At 30.8% G+C, this 17,233-nt stretch overlaps 1 protein-coding gene across 3 annotated transcripts; it reads left to right on the top strand.

Annotated features, from left to right (window-relative positions):
* The first annotated feature begins 1,857 nt into the window (after positions 1–1,857).
* On the top strand, positions 1,858–13,900 carry LOC125072787 (regulation of nuclear pre-mRNA domain-containing protein 2). Of its 3 annotated transcripts, none has more exons than XM_047683482.1 (14): positions 1,858–2,511; positions 2,643–2,790; positions 3,276–3,405; positions 4,212–4,387; positions 4,600–4,774; positions 5,454–5,591; positions 5,925–6,044; positions 8,527–8,652; positions 9,079–9,161; positions 9,495–9,573; positions 9,958–10,092; positions 10,856–10,938; positions 11,694–11,775; positions 12,342–13,900. In XM_047683482.1, the coding sequence occupies exons 1-14, from the start codon at positions 2,225–2,227 to the stop codon at positions 12,926–12,928; spliced, it is 2,349 nt and encodes a 782-aa protein (XP_047539438.1). In that variant the 5' UTR covers positions 1,858–2,224; the 3' UTR covers positions 12,929–13,900. The 3 variants fall into 3 exon arrangements, with proteins under 3 accessions (XP_047539438.1, XP_047539437.1, XP_047539439.1); XM_047683481.1 differs by having other exon boundaries at positions 12,339–13,839; XM_047683483.1 differs by lacking the exon at positions 5,925–6,044 and having other exon boundaries at positions 12,339–13,837.
* The last annotated feature ends 3,333 nt before the right edge of the window (positions 13,901–17,233 follow it).

Below are 17,233 nucleotides of genomic sequence, written 5' to 3'. Positions count from 1 at the left end.
GGACTTTTGAGTTTTAACCCTGATAACAGTTAATTTCTGTGCCTACTATTAAAATATATATTAACGACTATTATTAATAATATAGACCAAACAAAATATTTACTTACTGTTAAGTGCACAAATGAAGTCGTCAAATATTTTCAGTGTAATCAGCGATAGCGTTTTATCTCTTGATACGTGTTTTTTATAAAATAAACTTTAAATCTATATATAATCTGTTATTTACGCTAAGGACTGATTCATTAAACCTACTTTGTTACGAATAATGAAAATCGAATCTACGTTTGCTAAGCAATTAAAATACAAGCTATACCTACATATTGTTTCTACTTGCATTTGTGACTTTCTATTGAAATTTGGGATACATTAAGAAAAAAAATTACGCTTTTTAGACCTAACCATGTACCTATGATCGAAATTAAAAAAATTACACGATCTATTTCATGTGTTTTTTTTTTTTAATTTAGTAAATATGTTTTTAAGTATTCAGTATTCGGTCGAATATAAAAATGATGGAATAGGAACCGAATATTCGTTGCAACTCTAATAAACACAACTATCGGTTTTATCAAAGTTAATAAAAAAAGTAAGTGGTATCGTTTTGGACATGATAGAGTAGCCATCAAATTTTTATAACATTGTTTGTTGCCTTCTAACTGCACCCAAAAAAGTGCATTTCAATAAAATTAAAAGAAGAAGGATAAATAAACAAACGGTTAAATACGGATACACATAATATTTTATGCAATTGCTTAGAAAGCATATAAGCGCAGCTGTATAATTTTCTATAAACGAATTTTGTATAAATAAGCTTCTATATATGCAATTAGACCAGAGTTTCATATCACACACAATCAGAGGCTTTGGATAAGTAACAGAAAATCCTAAAGGCATCCTATTACACCTCCAAGGCTTCATAGATATTCCTTATAAGCTCGATACCAGCGTCGGTAGTCGAGCGACCATTCGTAAATCCTAATTGTTTTCTATGAAGCAGGTTATGTCTGTTAAAGTGTGCTAATAATAATTGATTTAAAATATTTTTTAAATATACTACTGAGGGTAGACAGCATTGAGATTAGGCTTTAGTTGTTGGAGTCTGAAGAACTACCAGATTTAAATATTGGAATGACTTTACAATGTTTCATCAGGTCAGGAAATATATAACGTTGGACACAACTATTAAATATTATTGCAATAATAAAAAAATATTGATAAGGTGCAATCATATCGATAATTTAATTTATCACCTTTACAGAAATACCCACAGTTAGTAATTTTAAATAGTTACTGACATAATTGGCATCAACGTTTTTCACCAGAACTGTTGAATTTTCAATAAATATTAAAAAATTCGTAAGTTTTTTTCTAATGTTCACGGTCGGACAGCTGATTTTTAATTAGCCTGTGCGTAATGGGGTTAACTGTTCATCCCACGGCAATATTTCGTTTTAAAATTGATAAAGTCGATTGTAATGCACTCTATCCATTCACATTTCCACTATCTGATACGCATACTCTATTATATATTTTAAATACAGGGAAAACTGTTGGATTTTATAAATATTATATACAGCCTTAAGGGATGTTCAGCTGAAGAATTTTCTATTTCAAAGATTATTATAGAAAATCAAATTATATTTTAATTACACATTATAAGTTGTAGGTACTAATAAAAAAATGTATATAAAGGCATAAACAGGATATATAATGCTCAAAGAAAAATATCCTTTATATTCTTCAAGACTACCATATACATAAATATGATGATTTGACATCCCTTTATTTTGAGTCTGTGAGGCTTTGTCGATTTGACAGCAGCATAGATAGACATTGCATTCTATATCTATAGAAAATGGCCGTTGTTGTATTAGGAAATACATCTTATTATTAATGTTTCTGTATTTAAAGGTACGCCTGTAGAGTTGTATAAAGCTATGAGTATGTAATATCTAATATTACGATAACATGTATCATGTAATTCGTATTAATTTCTTTTGAAAATCGTTAAATATAACAGCACCATAAAACGCGGTTTTTCTGAGTATATATTTTTTAAATATATGTGTAAATAAACTGTTTATTTCTAAATACATATTCTTTAAAAAAATATATAGTGAACGCATTGTATGGACTACATTTGTTTTGAAATTATCTTAATTTATTATCACGTGTATGTGAGATTGAAATAGTGATGTGTTGATTGTTATTCTTCATCACAACAATGGGGGAGACCGAAGAATTCAATACTTTAGCATTCGAAAAGAAGCTAACACAGCTTAAAGATACTCAGGAGAGTATACAATCATTGTCTGGATGGTGCCTAAAGCAAAGACTTCATCATAAAAAGATTGTTTCTAGTTGGTTAAACGTTTTAAAAAGAGTAAAGGTGGAACAGCGACTCGTCTTATTTTATTTAGCGAATGATGTTATTCAGTACAGTAAGAGGAAGAACTACGAGTTTGTTGAGAGTTGGGGTCTTAATTTACAAAAAGCGACGCCTTTAGTCAGGTGAGATTAAAGTGATTAATAAAAATATAAATAACATTTCCAATAAAAATTATATTTCAAGGACTTTGTGATTTTATTTGTGTAAATTAGAATAAAACTAATTGAACTAAAAAGGAGTAAATTCTCTTCAGAGATGAAAAAGTGAGGTCGAAGATTTTACGAATATTTAAAATATGGGAGCAAAGATCAGTATATGATGATGAGTTTCTCTCAGACCTCACTGGCTTGCTCAGTGCTGGAGCGATTAAAAAGACTGATGATGATCCATTGGATTTTCAAGTAAGTTGAATTTATTTACATAAGTAATAAAAATAATTTTGTGTATGTGTTAAAATTTTATACATTTTGTGTAAAATATTTTTTTGTGAATCTTATCTTGAAAACAAGCGAGACAACTATTATGTATTGTCAAGAATATTTTGTACTTCTAACATATAACTAAAATCTTACTAAATTCATCAGGAAGTTATAAAATAAAATCTAAACTGGTTTAAATTAAATAAAGATTTGGTCTCAATTGTTCAATATAATCTAATAAGATAAATGAATATGTCTAAATTTGTTATTTAAAAATATTTCCAATGGACGTTAAGACATCAGAAATCTAGGACTTATTTTATCAACTTATTATCATATTTGGTATAGTATTACCAAATATCATTTGTAAAAATCATTAAATTTATAAATGTAATAAAATAATAACATCATAAAAACCTTAGCAAAATATTTTGGATGATTTGAAAAATATATTTTATTTCTTTCAGCCACAGCAGCTTGTAAATAAAATAAAACAGTGTACAGTTCTCGAAGCAGATACAAAGGTTAAATTAAAATATGTACATGAAAATCATTTAGAATTATCCGATGCAGATGCGCTGTGCGCTAGTTTGAAAGGTATTCATATTTTTGTATTTATCATTAACAGCTAACTATAATAAACTAGTTAACGTAACAATAGCATAAGGTTATAGTCCAAAATATGTAATCTCTAAGATTTAAGAGATTTTTTTAAGAGACAATTGTACATTGTCATGTAAACAGTATATACAATAAATTGAATATATTGTGTACAATAGTATATAAGGTCTGAAAATATATAAGTTTTATCATTATGATTTGCTCTGTTAACTTGTATATGTTCTTATTAAACTTCGACCACAACAGTCTAGAATGCAGCATATTTTAGGAGTATTCCTGTTATACTCAATAATATTTTTACATCAAAGTCTCACTATCCCCCTTAGTGACATTGCTCAAGTATGTAACATCTGAAAGCTGAGAATTTGTAATCTAAACCCCATCAATCAATTTTCTTTATATAGTCTGTATATCTGATGTGTTGGCACAACTAAAAATCATTGTTTAAAGATATTAAGTATCTTTGGCTTTTAATATATAATTATTATTATTATTAATTTGAGAGTGTATTACTTTTTATTGTAATTCAATAGTGCTGTAAATACCTATAGTGGTGTATCACACTACATTGGTCCATGTACTTTTGATTGAATTGTTTTTGTGAATATGCCGATGGTGTTTCAAATAAATAAATAAATAAATAAATTACAAAATTATAAGAATATAATACAAAGTCTTAGTATTTGATGGTAGAATAAGCAATGACTGACTGATGACTTTGTAGGGCTTTCCTAATGCTCAACAAATGATCAGTGATATGAAATTCTTAATTTGTTCCACAGAAAGGAGTCATAAAGATGATGTAGAAAAGGAATTAAATGAAGGTATAGCTTGTGTTGAGCGTTATACACAGGCATTGCAGAGAGAGATTGTCGCCCGGGAAGCATTGTTAGCTTTGCTCACTTCGGCTAATCAATATTATTCTACCCAGAGAGGGGAAGTAAAAGTTGTTGCATATGTAAGTTTGTTTTTGTATACTTTTCTTGTCATTAGTAAAATGTTAATGAGATCAAATTTATTAAATTGTTATAGTTTTAAAAAGGGTTTAAATTAAGAATAACTTATTATACTGCTTATCTTTAATTTGTTTTAGTAATTACTGTTACTGTTACATAAATAATTTTGAAATTTTTACACAAATAAAACAATGAAATATGAATTTTCTAATAGGCTTACAAAAACTTTGGAGCCAGAGTGAGAGCATTAAAACGGAAACTTGATGAGTTAGTACCAACATTACCCAGTGCAGCGCCTTCACCCCCGCAGCATGACGAGGATGTTCCTTCTCCGGGTCCTGATGAAGATCTTGAATTACCAGCTCCAGTTGAGACTGGAGAGGATGATGGTGCGTATATTTATTAACTCTTAATTTTATTTCACTTCTGTAATTGCTAACTTATTTGACATTCTTACTATTAAATTTATTTATTAATTGATCTTCAAAACACCATCAACATATTCATCAATAATTAAGCAAAACTAAGAAACAAGTTCAAATCATAATTAAAAAAGTGAGATATTTTACTTGGTGGTAGGGCTTTGTGCAAGTCTGCCTGGGTAGATACCATCCATTCATCAGATATTCTTCCATTCTACCGTCAAATATCAATACATGGTATGTTATGTTCCGGCTTGAAGGGTGAGGGAGCTAGACTAAATACAGACACAAGGGACATAACTTCAGGGTTCCCAAGGTTTGTGGCACATTGATGTGATGTTAGGAATGGTTATTATGTCTTACATGCTGATGTCTGTGACCAGTGGTGACCTCATGCAATCAGGTGGTCCATTTGCGCGTTTACCTACCTAAAACATAAAAAAAAAATAAGTGAATACTGGGTATACTGTAATTTCAACCAAGTTATATATTGAAGTAAAGAACTGTAGCTTATTTTGCACATATTTTGCCATTTCATTTTCTCTCTTGTAAATTTGTTTGCTGGGAACATATCTGGTGTCTCAGTGATAAATCCGCTACGTACTTTTATATCTTTCTCGTATTTATTAAATATTATTTATTTCAGTATCATATAATATAGACCGGACATTCAACACATCTTTGTCAGCCGATGGTTCGTTGTACAATCTCGGTTTATCATCTTTCCTGACATCAGACAATCCGATGGCAATATTCAATGACACAGCCGAATTGGATATCAGTGGTGAGTTTTATAAATATATATTTTCTATTTGTAATAAATTAATATGTGTAATATAAATACAAAATAAGTATACTTCTTGTTTGTTTATAAATAAGATATGTATCATGATACGGTTCCTTTCTATTTATATTTTTAACTTTTACGTTTTACTTAACTTGCTTACTTTAAATCGGCTCAATGCCATAGTACAAGGTTTGTTTTAAAAAAAAATACACAAAGGTAAGTCAAAAATAAGTTTGTTTTGAGATGAGATTATATTTTAAATGTAGAATGTTTAAAACTTCTTATTTGCGTGTCTTTTGTACTTTCCAAAAGAGTGTTAACAATTTACAGCCAAAAAAATTGAGGTAATCAACTCCAGATCGTCTGAAAAACAAGATTTCGATTTAGGAGAAATATTGAAGAACTTTGAAACTCCCGATAATAATTCGACTTCTTCCGAAAATAATTCAGGTACGGTCGGAAAAGAGTCCTTCGATAGCGTTACAGCATGTTTTAAATATGTCTCATACAATTTGGCCATATTTTATTTATTGATATTCATTTTAAAACGTAACAAAAGACGTCTGCTTTCCTCTAACATCAATAAAAAAGAGGAATTAAAAAAAATAAGACACTTTAAATCTTTTTCCATAGACATTACGGAGCCTACTTTTTTCTGATTGCTTTCTCATTGTATCAATTAATTTATTATATAGTGTGCATAGAAATAAAAATATCATATCCTAGTTTATAGTATTGTTAATCATGCATTCGTTATTTTTGCTTGTATTCATTTTTTAAATTATTTTTTCAATTTATGGATAATTGGATAATTTCCAAATTATTTAATGCACATCCAAATTATGTATAAGATATATAGTCCGCACGCTAATATAATGGGATCTTTATCATGTATTTTGAAAATGAGTTCAGTTCTCGAGCGATGTAGCGTTAGTAAAACAATTCTGTAAATATAATTTTTCAACTAGCAAAGCAAAAAGGGTAATGATTTTTTTGCAGATTATGTCAGTGTATGTATGTATGATCAACTATGGGAAGTATAAAATTTTCTTTTCTATTATTATTTTTTGTTTTTACTTATTTTCCTAATCTAACATTGATCTTATTACTAAAGTTATTTACAACCATTTACAATAAATAACGTAACAAACATCCCGTGGGCGGTCAGACCGCGCGTGTGTCAATTCCAAAAGGTCGGATCTCATAGTAATTGTGCGCGGATTATACGAATTGCTATTTTAATCATTTAGAAAACCTATATCATCTGTACCTAAAACAAATATCACTAGTTATAGCTTATTGTATTCCACATTTGTTCAAAAATGTATAATATAACATAAAGACAATTGCAATGTAAGGAACATTAAAGAGAAATAAACAACTTTGACCTTGAATTGTTATGCTATCATTGTTCGAGATCTATATAATCTGTGGTGTACGTGAAAAAAGTCGCTTAGAATGTCGCCAAAGTTGTTACAAAATTTTAGGAGTAAAATTTGATGTAAGTAGTTAAATGTAAAAGTCCTGTATTATGTATAAAGGAAAATATTAACAGAGGACTGTTTTTAGTGCATAATCTTATATATTAATAACGTAAGCCGTTTTTTGTGCCAGTGATTATGGCACGATAGCTGCACATAAAAAAAGGTTAAATAATTTTAGAGAGCGGAAAAAAGTTACTAACCGATGGAAGGGGGGCTCGACTACGGCTGTATTTATACATATAAGAAAAAAAAAGAAAAGTAAAGTAAATGTTTTCGACAAACTACAATTGTAACTGAAATAATGTACACTATTTGACATTAAAATTGAATTTTAAAAAGTTTTCATAATTTTGGCGCTAAATGAAGTTTACAAATGAAATCAAAATAATCATAGATTCAATCACAGGTTTCGAAATTCCTAAAAACTTTTGAATACACGCAAAGTTTCGCAAGAGACCTACTAGTGTAGCTGTTAAAAAAATCTTGTTTGTTTCTTTCTCTTACTATCTTTACTTTTCCTGTCATTGAATTTTTTGTATAGTTGGCAATTGTTCATAGTGATAATTTGATTTATATTTTAACTTTATTTGAATTGTTTTTGTCTATTTTTACCAAATACATCAATCATTCAAAGAAATATATTCTCCTATTTTTTTGTTTGTAAAAAAAAAAATCTTGTTCAAAGTTATCTTATATATGACATGTGGCCATCGTGTTGCTGAATGAATGAATGAAAGAAAATAGACGTTTAATGATGAATGATTACTGATGTGTTAATAATGTTTTGAACGTTCAACTGGTTTAGTTAACAGGTGATCTCATATTAATTTTTATTTTTTTCAGCTTGATTTAATTATTTGGAGAAATATATTCACAATCTGATTAAATATCTTGTATGTCCCGTTCACAATATAAGAGTAAATAAGGAATTCTCCTGACTTGATAAAACTTGCTCAAAACTTAATAGTTTGTAATAGTGTGTTATAATTTGAATCGTGTGTGAGTTAGTGTAATTTCTACTGCCCCAATGAGCAAACAAATTAGAAGCTAATAAGAATTTGTAATTTACAGTGTATTAACAGTATAGAAATAATAATAAAAAGTCTATATTTTTTACACTGTTTTTGTCACTAACAAAGGTCATTTACTATCATTTGCAACAAACGTTCTTCTGCTAACCTACTGTAATTTAAAAAAGGATCGCCTCTTTTGATTTGTTTTTTTGTTATTTTTTGTATTGTATGTCGTTTTGTCTACAATGTGCACTGAATTGATATATCATTTATGAATAAACTTTCCGAAATTCATTACAAAAGGCGAATATTTTATGAAAGAGGTTCTTCAGTGTGTTATCCTGATGAGTCTTTCGAATTAATTCACAAGAATAATGATTCGATTAATTTAAATATAAATCATATCGAATACTTAGCGCAATAGTTTTGTTTCAGCTGCCAGTGCGAATATTTCACAGAAGTCGCAAGATGCCTTGCCCGGTCTAGATCTCCTGACTCCCGATAGTACGGGCAATCCCGCCCCTCCAACATCTTTTTACGGAACTATGGAGACCATCACGAGTAAGTATCCTTTATTATCCTCGAAGTGAATTTGTGGTGGCAAGTCTGCCTAAATAGGTACCATTAACTAAAAATTGAATTTATCCTAAAACTGCAAAATTTTGTGTTGCTATATAAAACTTGAGACACGTATTTTAACTTCATATCTTGTCGTATCTATATAAAAATATTTATGTACCGTTAGTAGAAAAAAAAAACATTTCATTTTAAAATATGATATTTCTCATTTGTTGTGTAGTTTCATAATGTGTATCATTTATCTATATCAGAATACTTTTATTATGTTTATCTTACGTAATTTATTTGTTTTTTGAATTTCGAATTTTTGAAGTCTGATGCGTTTCAGATATCACACCCTACGTGCAGACTTACAAAATTTAACAAAACATATAGGTATGTTAATTAATTAATGAAATTATATAACAGTTGCAGATGAGCCGGATCAGCCATACTTACCTGAAGCATTGACGAATACCCAATGGAATAACCCTACCTGGACTGTACCCGCGGTTAGTATATTTAATATAAACGTTTAAAAATTATTTAACTGCAAATATTATTAGTTGACGGTAAATGAAAAATAATATTTAAATCTTTGAAATTACATAAGGTTTTGTATAAAACAAATAGCTTATTTCATTGAATAATTTTAAACAAAAAGGATATTCACGGTATGATGATCCTGATTCGAAACAGTTTTTTTGGCCTTCACTGTTATTCTGTGCTGATTGCTGATTCCAGTTCATTTTGTTCATTTTATCGTGCAGGATATTATAGTCTATCTAACCTCTCGACTGTAGACGAGTTATTTATTCGTGTTATTGAAATATATATTTTGACAGGACATACCACCAGCGGATGTCGACCATCGCGGTATATTGCCACCACCGCCGCCGCCGCCGATACTGCCGATATTGGGTCGTGAGTAAAAATATATACTATACGATTTAAAAATTTACATGAATATGTCTATTTTAGGGTAGGGTTTTTATGATATCATTCAAATTTTGAATTTTTTTTTCAAAAGCCTGTACACGGAAGGACTTGATAATCTTGGGTACGTATTTTTTTTTAAACTGGAATTTTTATATTTAAATGTAACCCAACGACGTAGATCGGTCGTTTCGACGTGACGACATTATTTTGCCGTTAAGTATACGCTCATTACGACTCGTGTGGAATAGCTCTATATGCCTATAAAATCCAAACTGTTGAGGATTTTGATACACCCAAAAACGGTATATGTTTATTGGTAACTAATGTATGATTTTTAAACCCTTTAAATTTTATTATTATTTTTCGTAGACATAGACGACGTGGACCACCGCCTGCTGCCCGGCCTGCCGCCGCCGCCGCCCGCGCGCCACCCCGCGCACCTCCCCGCGCCCCACGCCGCGCCGCACCCCGCGCCGCACCCCGCGCACCACCCCGCACACCAAGGTGCGTGCGCGCGGCTCGCTGTTGTACGCGGTGCTTCGTTGGGAATTTGAACTGATCGCGATACAATATCAATATTATAAAGACTCATAATCCGGTGGTAGGAATAGTTCAAGTTAGTACGTAATTTAAAATATAAATTTATGGGCTTAGGTATGCCGTCATTTTCTATGAGCACACTAGTCATTTGTAACATAAAACGCTATCGAAGCTGTCTCCAGAATGAATTAAGAGCTCGTGAATAAAAGTAGATTATTTTTTTTGAGAAAATAATTATTATGATCAAGTTTTAGATGAAATATTCAATACCTAAATTTCGTTACATCGGATATTATTTGCAGTACACCCTATCGTCATCGTCAGACCATGCTCTCCAAATTTTTCATATGTTGTCACTCTACCAAGTGGACTTTTTCTTTCAAATTTTTCCAGAGACGGTCTCCACTTAAGTCCTCATCCACCCCATTGGTTATCTTTTCTCCGGCAAATGTGATCCGCCTCGGCCACTTCGACTTTCTAATTTTATCTATGACTTTGTCGTTACTACAATCCTCGAACGTTCAAATTCAAAACGGTTACGTGAAAATGATTATAGTACTTTTTTTCGTAATGTTGTGCATTATAATAAAAAAAAAAATCACTTAGAAGAATGTGCTTGAATTTTTTTTAAATTATTATATCTTTGAATACTTGTTAATGATAATATTTGTTACCAACTTGTACATACTAACTATTAGTTCAATGTTTTATGTATATTATTTTTCAGACGTCGATCACAGAAATTTAATATCGTTAACGCACCAGCCTGCAGCGCCTCAGCCTGTTTCTAGACCGCATATTGTTGACCAAGTAAGTTTAGAAAGAAACAGATATAGTGTGAGAGAGAAAGTGTGTAAAAAATAAGTAAAACATACTTGGTGGTAGGGCTTTGTACCCTTCTGGGCAGGTACTACCTACTCATCAGATATACTGCCACCAAGCAGCAATACTTGGTACTGTTGTGTTCTTGTGTACACAACTCAACGGATATACCATCTTAGCTCTCAAGGTTTTGTGGCACATTGGCGAAGTAAGGGATGGTTAATATTTCTAACTGTACCAATATGCGGTGGACCACTTAACATCAGGTGGTCCATTTGCCGGTCCCCCTACCTATAACATAAAAAAGTTATATTCTAGATATTCTACCGCCAAATAACAGTACTCTGTATTGTTGTGTTCCGGTTAGAAGGGTGAGTGAGCCAATGTAATCACAGGCACACGGGCAATATCATCTTAGTTCCCAAGGTTGGTGGCGAATAGGTGATGTAAGCAATGGTTAATATTTCTTACAGCGCCTTCGTCTATGGTCAGTGGTGACCACTTACCATCAGGTGGCCCATATGCTCGTCCGCCAACCAATGCCATAAAAAATCTAATTATCTATGTAACTTGATAGCTGAAATAGAGTAATTACTGAGATTCTTGTCGGATCTTCTAGTTTTCCATTCCGAACCTGGAGCTTCCTCAAATAATGTCTTTTTTGATTTGTACGAAACGTTTAGGATGAAACGCTTCTTCGCAAACAAGTTTTACGTCTGTCATGTTAAAATATTTTTTTCTAGGATTATAGAGTTCCGCCGATGCTGCCGCCGACGGATATTGTCGAGAGCGTTGACATGGATCTGTCTGAGGATGAGGAGCAACGTAAGTATATCGTTATATTTTTTTATTCACCAACCAGTTGATTGATATATTAGGTTTGGGTGAGCGTTATCTTTTGTAAGAATTTTAAATTAATTTACATAAAAAATATAATTGAAAAATAAATTGTATTTTATATTAGCCAAATAAAACAAACATTAAATAAATAGTTATTTATTATTTAAAAATTTAATTTAAATTTAGGCTAGGAAGCAAAACTACAATGACTAACCCGTTTTACAATTGACGATAAATTCTCAAATATTTATCTAAAATACAATTTTTTTAAAAACAGCGATTTAATAATATACCGTAAGATGTTCTTTACGGCTCTACTACATTTTTATAAAAGAAACAAAAATAATTGCACTCAATTATGATGAATTTGTACAAATGTAAGAAAATAAATAACTATGCCATGCTGTACAGAATTGGGTATCTGTATTTGTCCTTAAATAAAATACAATAGCTATGTTATTGTACGTCGATTTATTAAATATATGTATGAATATATATTCACTATCAGTAATAAAAATAATTTAGGAAATGTTTTATTTTAATTTCAGAAGGAATGTACCCGACGCAACAAATCCAGAACGAGCATCGACGCAATAGTTTCAACAACAATAAAGTTTTAGTCGGAGGCGATATCGAGAAAGTGAACCACGTAGATAACAACCACATAAACCTTGTACAAATGAACACTAACCCAATAAACGCTATGAATAAAGACGGCCCTCATAGTGCCCCTATAGTTACTCCCCTATCTAACCCATTCGACAATATGCCATCTGGCCTTAAGTTCAATATACCACCAAACTTCCAGAATATGCCGCCGAATTTCAAAAAGCCGGCAAGTTTCGATGAAATTAGAGAGGAAAACTCTAAAGATATATTATACGAAGATGATCTGAGAAGCAGAAATTTGGAAGTACCAGTCGATCGAAGAAATCCTTCGCCACCGGAATACGAAGATTTTGCAAAAGAGAGCGACTGGCAAGCGGGACCTAGGCCGTTTATGAATCAAAGGTTTCCTAGAAATTGGGGACCCCGGACTAACTTTAGACCACAGAACTACAGTCCCCAGTTTTGGCCGAGAAACGGTCCCAGACCAGCCAATAGATGGATGGGACCTAGGTCGCAAAGATTTTGGTGATCACGTGTTAGTGGTAGTGGTAGTGAAAAAGAGTTCTTATTTATAGTGACAGAAGCCTCTATTTTGACTGTAAGATTAGTATAGGGACTTAAATCATTTATGTATATTACCAGCTAAGTTTCATTTGGTCGAGTTGTAGAGGAAAAATTTTGGCTTGTTTTTATTTCAGAGTTATTATGCACATTATTAAAATTAAAATATAAGTATGCCGTATTTTGTTTTTATTGCAAGCGGTTTGTGAATTTGTCTTGTCTATGATTATAATTCGTTAAAGTTATTTAAGTACCCTCAAATAAACTTTACTGTCTTTGAAACTAAATTCTGTTACAGTTGTCGATTTATTGGATATAATTGATAACATAATTTATATATGTCGATTTGTTACACAAAAGTACAAAACCTCGCTGGACGATTTTAGTCGCTCACGTTTTATATGCGCGATCTGTTCCAATAATTGTACCTTTTATGTCGTTTTAAAATTGAGTATCTGGAAGTCATTTATACTAGATGGAATTTTTTAAGCAGTTTTTAACCCATGGGATTTTATATAAAGTCTACAATATATTAGTCAATTTAAATTTTACGTTTTAGGTATAAAATAGGTCCAAGATTAATCTTCAGGATTCATATAAATATTAAATTGAGCGTAAGTAGGTCTATATTGTCTAGGTAACGGAACTCTAATAGTTTTATAAAATTGTGTTATCTGTGGTTAAGTCTTAATAATTTCTTCCTTCTTATAATCCTTACTTTCATTTTAATTTTAAGTCACAGTATGTAGTGACGTTATATATACTAGACTCATAAATGTGTCAGACTATTAATTGCAGAGTAGGTGCTATAACAAATAATTCTTTAATAGTTTCTGCCTACAGTTACACCCGCGTGTGAGAGGGAGGGAGCTGTAAGGTACTCTGTGTCCCTTTTCGGTAACCTTCGCAACGGTTATTATTTTTATTAAAATAAATTATCTATATTTATTTTACCCCTACTTGGGACTCCCCGTTATTAATTATTTATATATTTAAAAAAAAATTAGATATTAAACAATAGTCAATAGACTATTTATATAGAATTTTTCTCATTAATAAGTCTAGGAAGAAAAACTAAGAAAGTAAGTAGTTTACAGAAATGTTGATTTAATATTATTTAAGAACGTTAATTTACGGCCGTTACAAAATACGCGAATAACTTAGACACTCCTGATTGTTATGATTATCTTATTATTTAAATTGACCTGTTTGGACGATTCCAGTGGCAGGAGGAGTGAAGATAAACTAATCACGTGACCTTGAGTTGCCATGACGTCATTAATAAAAAAAGGCCGTTTTGAATGTCAACGTCAAAAGTTGTTCGGAGCTATGGAAGTAAAATGAAAGTGGATATAAGTAGTTAAGAAGTTGGAATAATGCTGAATTCTAAATAAAGACATATAATTAAGAACTGTTTGTTGTTATTAATATAGCAGAGCTAGTAGCAAATCAAATGAAATATGTAAATCTAAGGTTTGTTTATCTTTACTACTCCTACCGTTGAAATGTAGTATCGTAGCGGTCCTCAAACATTGAATCATTTATCACCATAATCACGAACATGAGAACTCGATATGGAACATCAAACGTGGATCTTAATAAAATAACGCTGGGTAAATCTTGGTATTTACTGTTATAATATTTTGTTTGTCAACTATTTCGCTCACTGTGAAGGAAAACATTAAAAGTAAATCTGCTTGCGTCGAATTAAACATTAATTATTATTATATAACATAGCATTAAAGCAGCATAATGTAATAAGTGCCAATATATTTTTATAACACTAAAACATTTGCTCTTAGGTATTGTTATTGACTGATAGGATGATCACAAACGACTTGACCTTGAATTAAAAATGTTTTATTAAAATCTTACGCTTCCGCTTTACATAACTTGCCTAAATGCTCCCAGCGTTTTTATTTAAAATAAGAATTTCAATAGAAATTAAACATCCGTGAGTTATTTACTGTTTTAATATTATTTGCGTGAATGTTACTTATTGTATTAAATAATTTAATCCGAGTTTCAATGCCCATAAGCTTAGTATGTCTGTTTTATAATTATGACGAATATTAATTTCGAAGTCTAAGTGTATTGGACATTGGATACTAAAACAGACTTGTCTAAACAAAGTTATTTTTTTTGGTAACAAGCACTCTTCATTTCTTTGTAAGTAACTACTTACAAACTAAAATAAAATTATTGGTAAAGTTGTATTTTAAAAATAAATATTTATTTCTATTTCTGTGAACGCAGATTTGAACTAAATACAATCTGTTACTATCAATATTTAAACGTTTATAAAATGATCGTTTTCCCGTCGATGGGTAAAATATCGATTAAAATAGATTTTTCTTACTTCAATAAAAAAAAATTGAATACTTGTTTGACATATTACATAGGACAATTAACCAGAGTAAATGAACGCATTAAATCGAAGTAAACATCATTATTAATGTATAATATTAAAGCCAAATAATTATTATACAGTAAAAATTTTCGCATTCAATATCCGGTTTTGAGTTAGCGAAATGACAGTCAATATTTAATATACCTTTTTTAATCGAAAAATCGATTTAATCGAATTGTGTAATTTAAAAAAAATATATGCTATTTTTTTTTTCAAGCAATACTTATCTGAATTTGACAGCATTATAAACAGTTTTTAGACCACACGCCGTCTTGCATGTCCTTTATTTTTTTTATAAACTTTCCTTTTCACTTTAAAAGTCTTTGGTGAGATTTTAAGTTTAAATCAGCTACATACTTTAAGTCACAGTAATTTTCTTATTATGTTACTATGTGTCAGCATATTTTAAAGTCAGGTGATCCAATAGTCCCTTTAGTCGAGCCTGCTTTGGGATAGTATCCAGTATGTCTTGTGTCATTTTTTATTTATTAACCTACATATATGTCCTATGTAAATTATATTTAATATATCCTTTTAAAGTTTATCTTTAGTTGTTATGCTTTTTATTGCATGATTGATGGTTGTATGTGATTGAAGTGTCCACCATCTTCAATCATACGTCTCAGTCTGAGGCAACGCTCATTCAGGCCTTTCCGGCTCATCTTTTTTTGACTCTGGGAAGTCAAGGATTGTGGGAACTCCTTTTGTGCTTTATTTTAATATGCGATAAAGATCTTATATAAATTTTCAAATTCAAAACAAAATTTAGTAGAGGCTCTATTCATTCGGATTTTAAAGTTTGAACGCTGCAACAAGTAAATATTAGTAGGTCGATTTGAATATGTATAAAAAGGTCAGCAGTGAGGTATTTAACTCGGAGCGTAGGAGCGATCATCTAGCTAGTCATTAAAGTATTTTGAGTCGCTCTTAAATTTGGGTGATGCGTAAAATTGACCTTTGTGGAGTTGAGTTCGACTTAAGATTAAGTGACTTCAGTATTTATTCGTTTTAAATATGTTTATTTATACTGATACATTTTTAATATGGACATTTATCTTGGTTTCGGGTTGATAAGTATTATTTGACAACTCCTAGTTTTTCCTTCACTATATATGTAGGGCGTGGGACGGAAACAGATCCGAGGTGCAAAATTTGAGAATATATATTTTGGTCAGGTTACATTGATTAAGATCGCTTTTGTCTGATCTGGGGTTTCACTGTAGATTTGCCGTTGTAGATCGGGATAAATTAGTTTAAGAGTTGTTTATGAACGGATTCAAATAAAGAACTTAACATAACCCTCTAACAAACCCCTCAATATATTTTTTTTCTCTTACATAGATCCAAAAAAGGTTTTACGAGAGATGCATAATAACTTTAGACACTAAATTAAACAGACATAAATTGGAACATCCCTGTCTGAAGTTAAATTAGTTTGGAAACAGAATCGGATTAAAAAAAATCTTCTAGAATATGCTTTTAACGGCAAACGTTTTTTTTTGTTCTCGAAACTGTTTTTTGTTTCGTTTCTATGTGATAAATAAATGCATAACTTTCGTATTCCTGATTTATATTATATTATTTTATTTTTACACTTAATATATTATGGTATATTTGTTTCAGCTTATTATTAGAAATCTGTCTTTTCTGCTTATGGTAGTTAAACCTCAATTTCGTCGCAGCATACATATTTATGACCTAAAATTTAAGCAAGGCAGAATTTTTCCGAGACCACGAATAATTGTTATCTAATATATCTCAATTAGGATAGGAATATCAAAATAGGATCCTATGATGTTGTAAATATAGTCGATACTTATTTAAGTTTCTTAAAGCCAATATAGGTTATGTCAATATTTGGCA

The sequence above is a fragment of the Vanessa atalanta genome, chromosome 22 (genome assembly GCF_905147765.1).
Source record: "Vanessa atalanta chromosome 22, ilVanAtal1.2, whole genome shotgun sequence".
Lineage (NCBI taxonomy): Eukaryota > Metazoa > Arthropoda > Insecta > Lepidoptera > Nymphalidae > Vanessa > Vanessa atalanta.
Note: the sequence above shows the minus strand (reverse complement) of the source record. Positions and strands in the feature narration are given on the sequence as shown.

Excerpts from the sequence above, each read along its gene's own strand:
- LOC125072787 (XM_047683481.1), top strand. The coding sequence starts at position 2,225 with ATGGGGGAGACCGAAGAATTCAATACTTTAGCATTCGAAAAGAAGCTA. Across the intron at positions 10,939-11,693 it reads GACCGCATATTGTTGACCAA|GATTATAGAGTTCCGCCGAT; the intron begins GTAAGTTTAGAA and ends ATTTTTTTCTAG. Across the intron at positions 11,776-12,338 it reads GTCTGAGGATGAGGAGCAAC|AAGGAATGTACCCGACGCAA; the intron begins GTAAGTATATCG and ends TTTTAATTTCAG.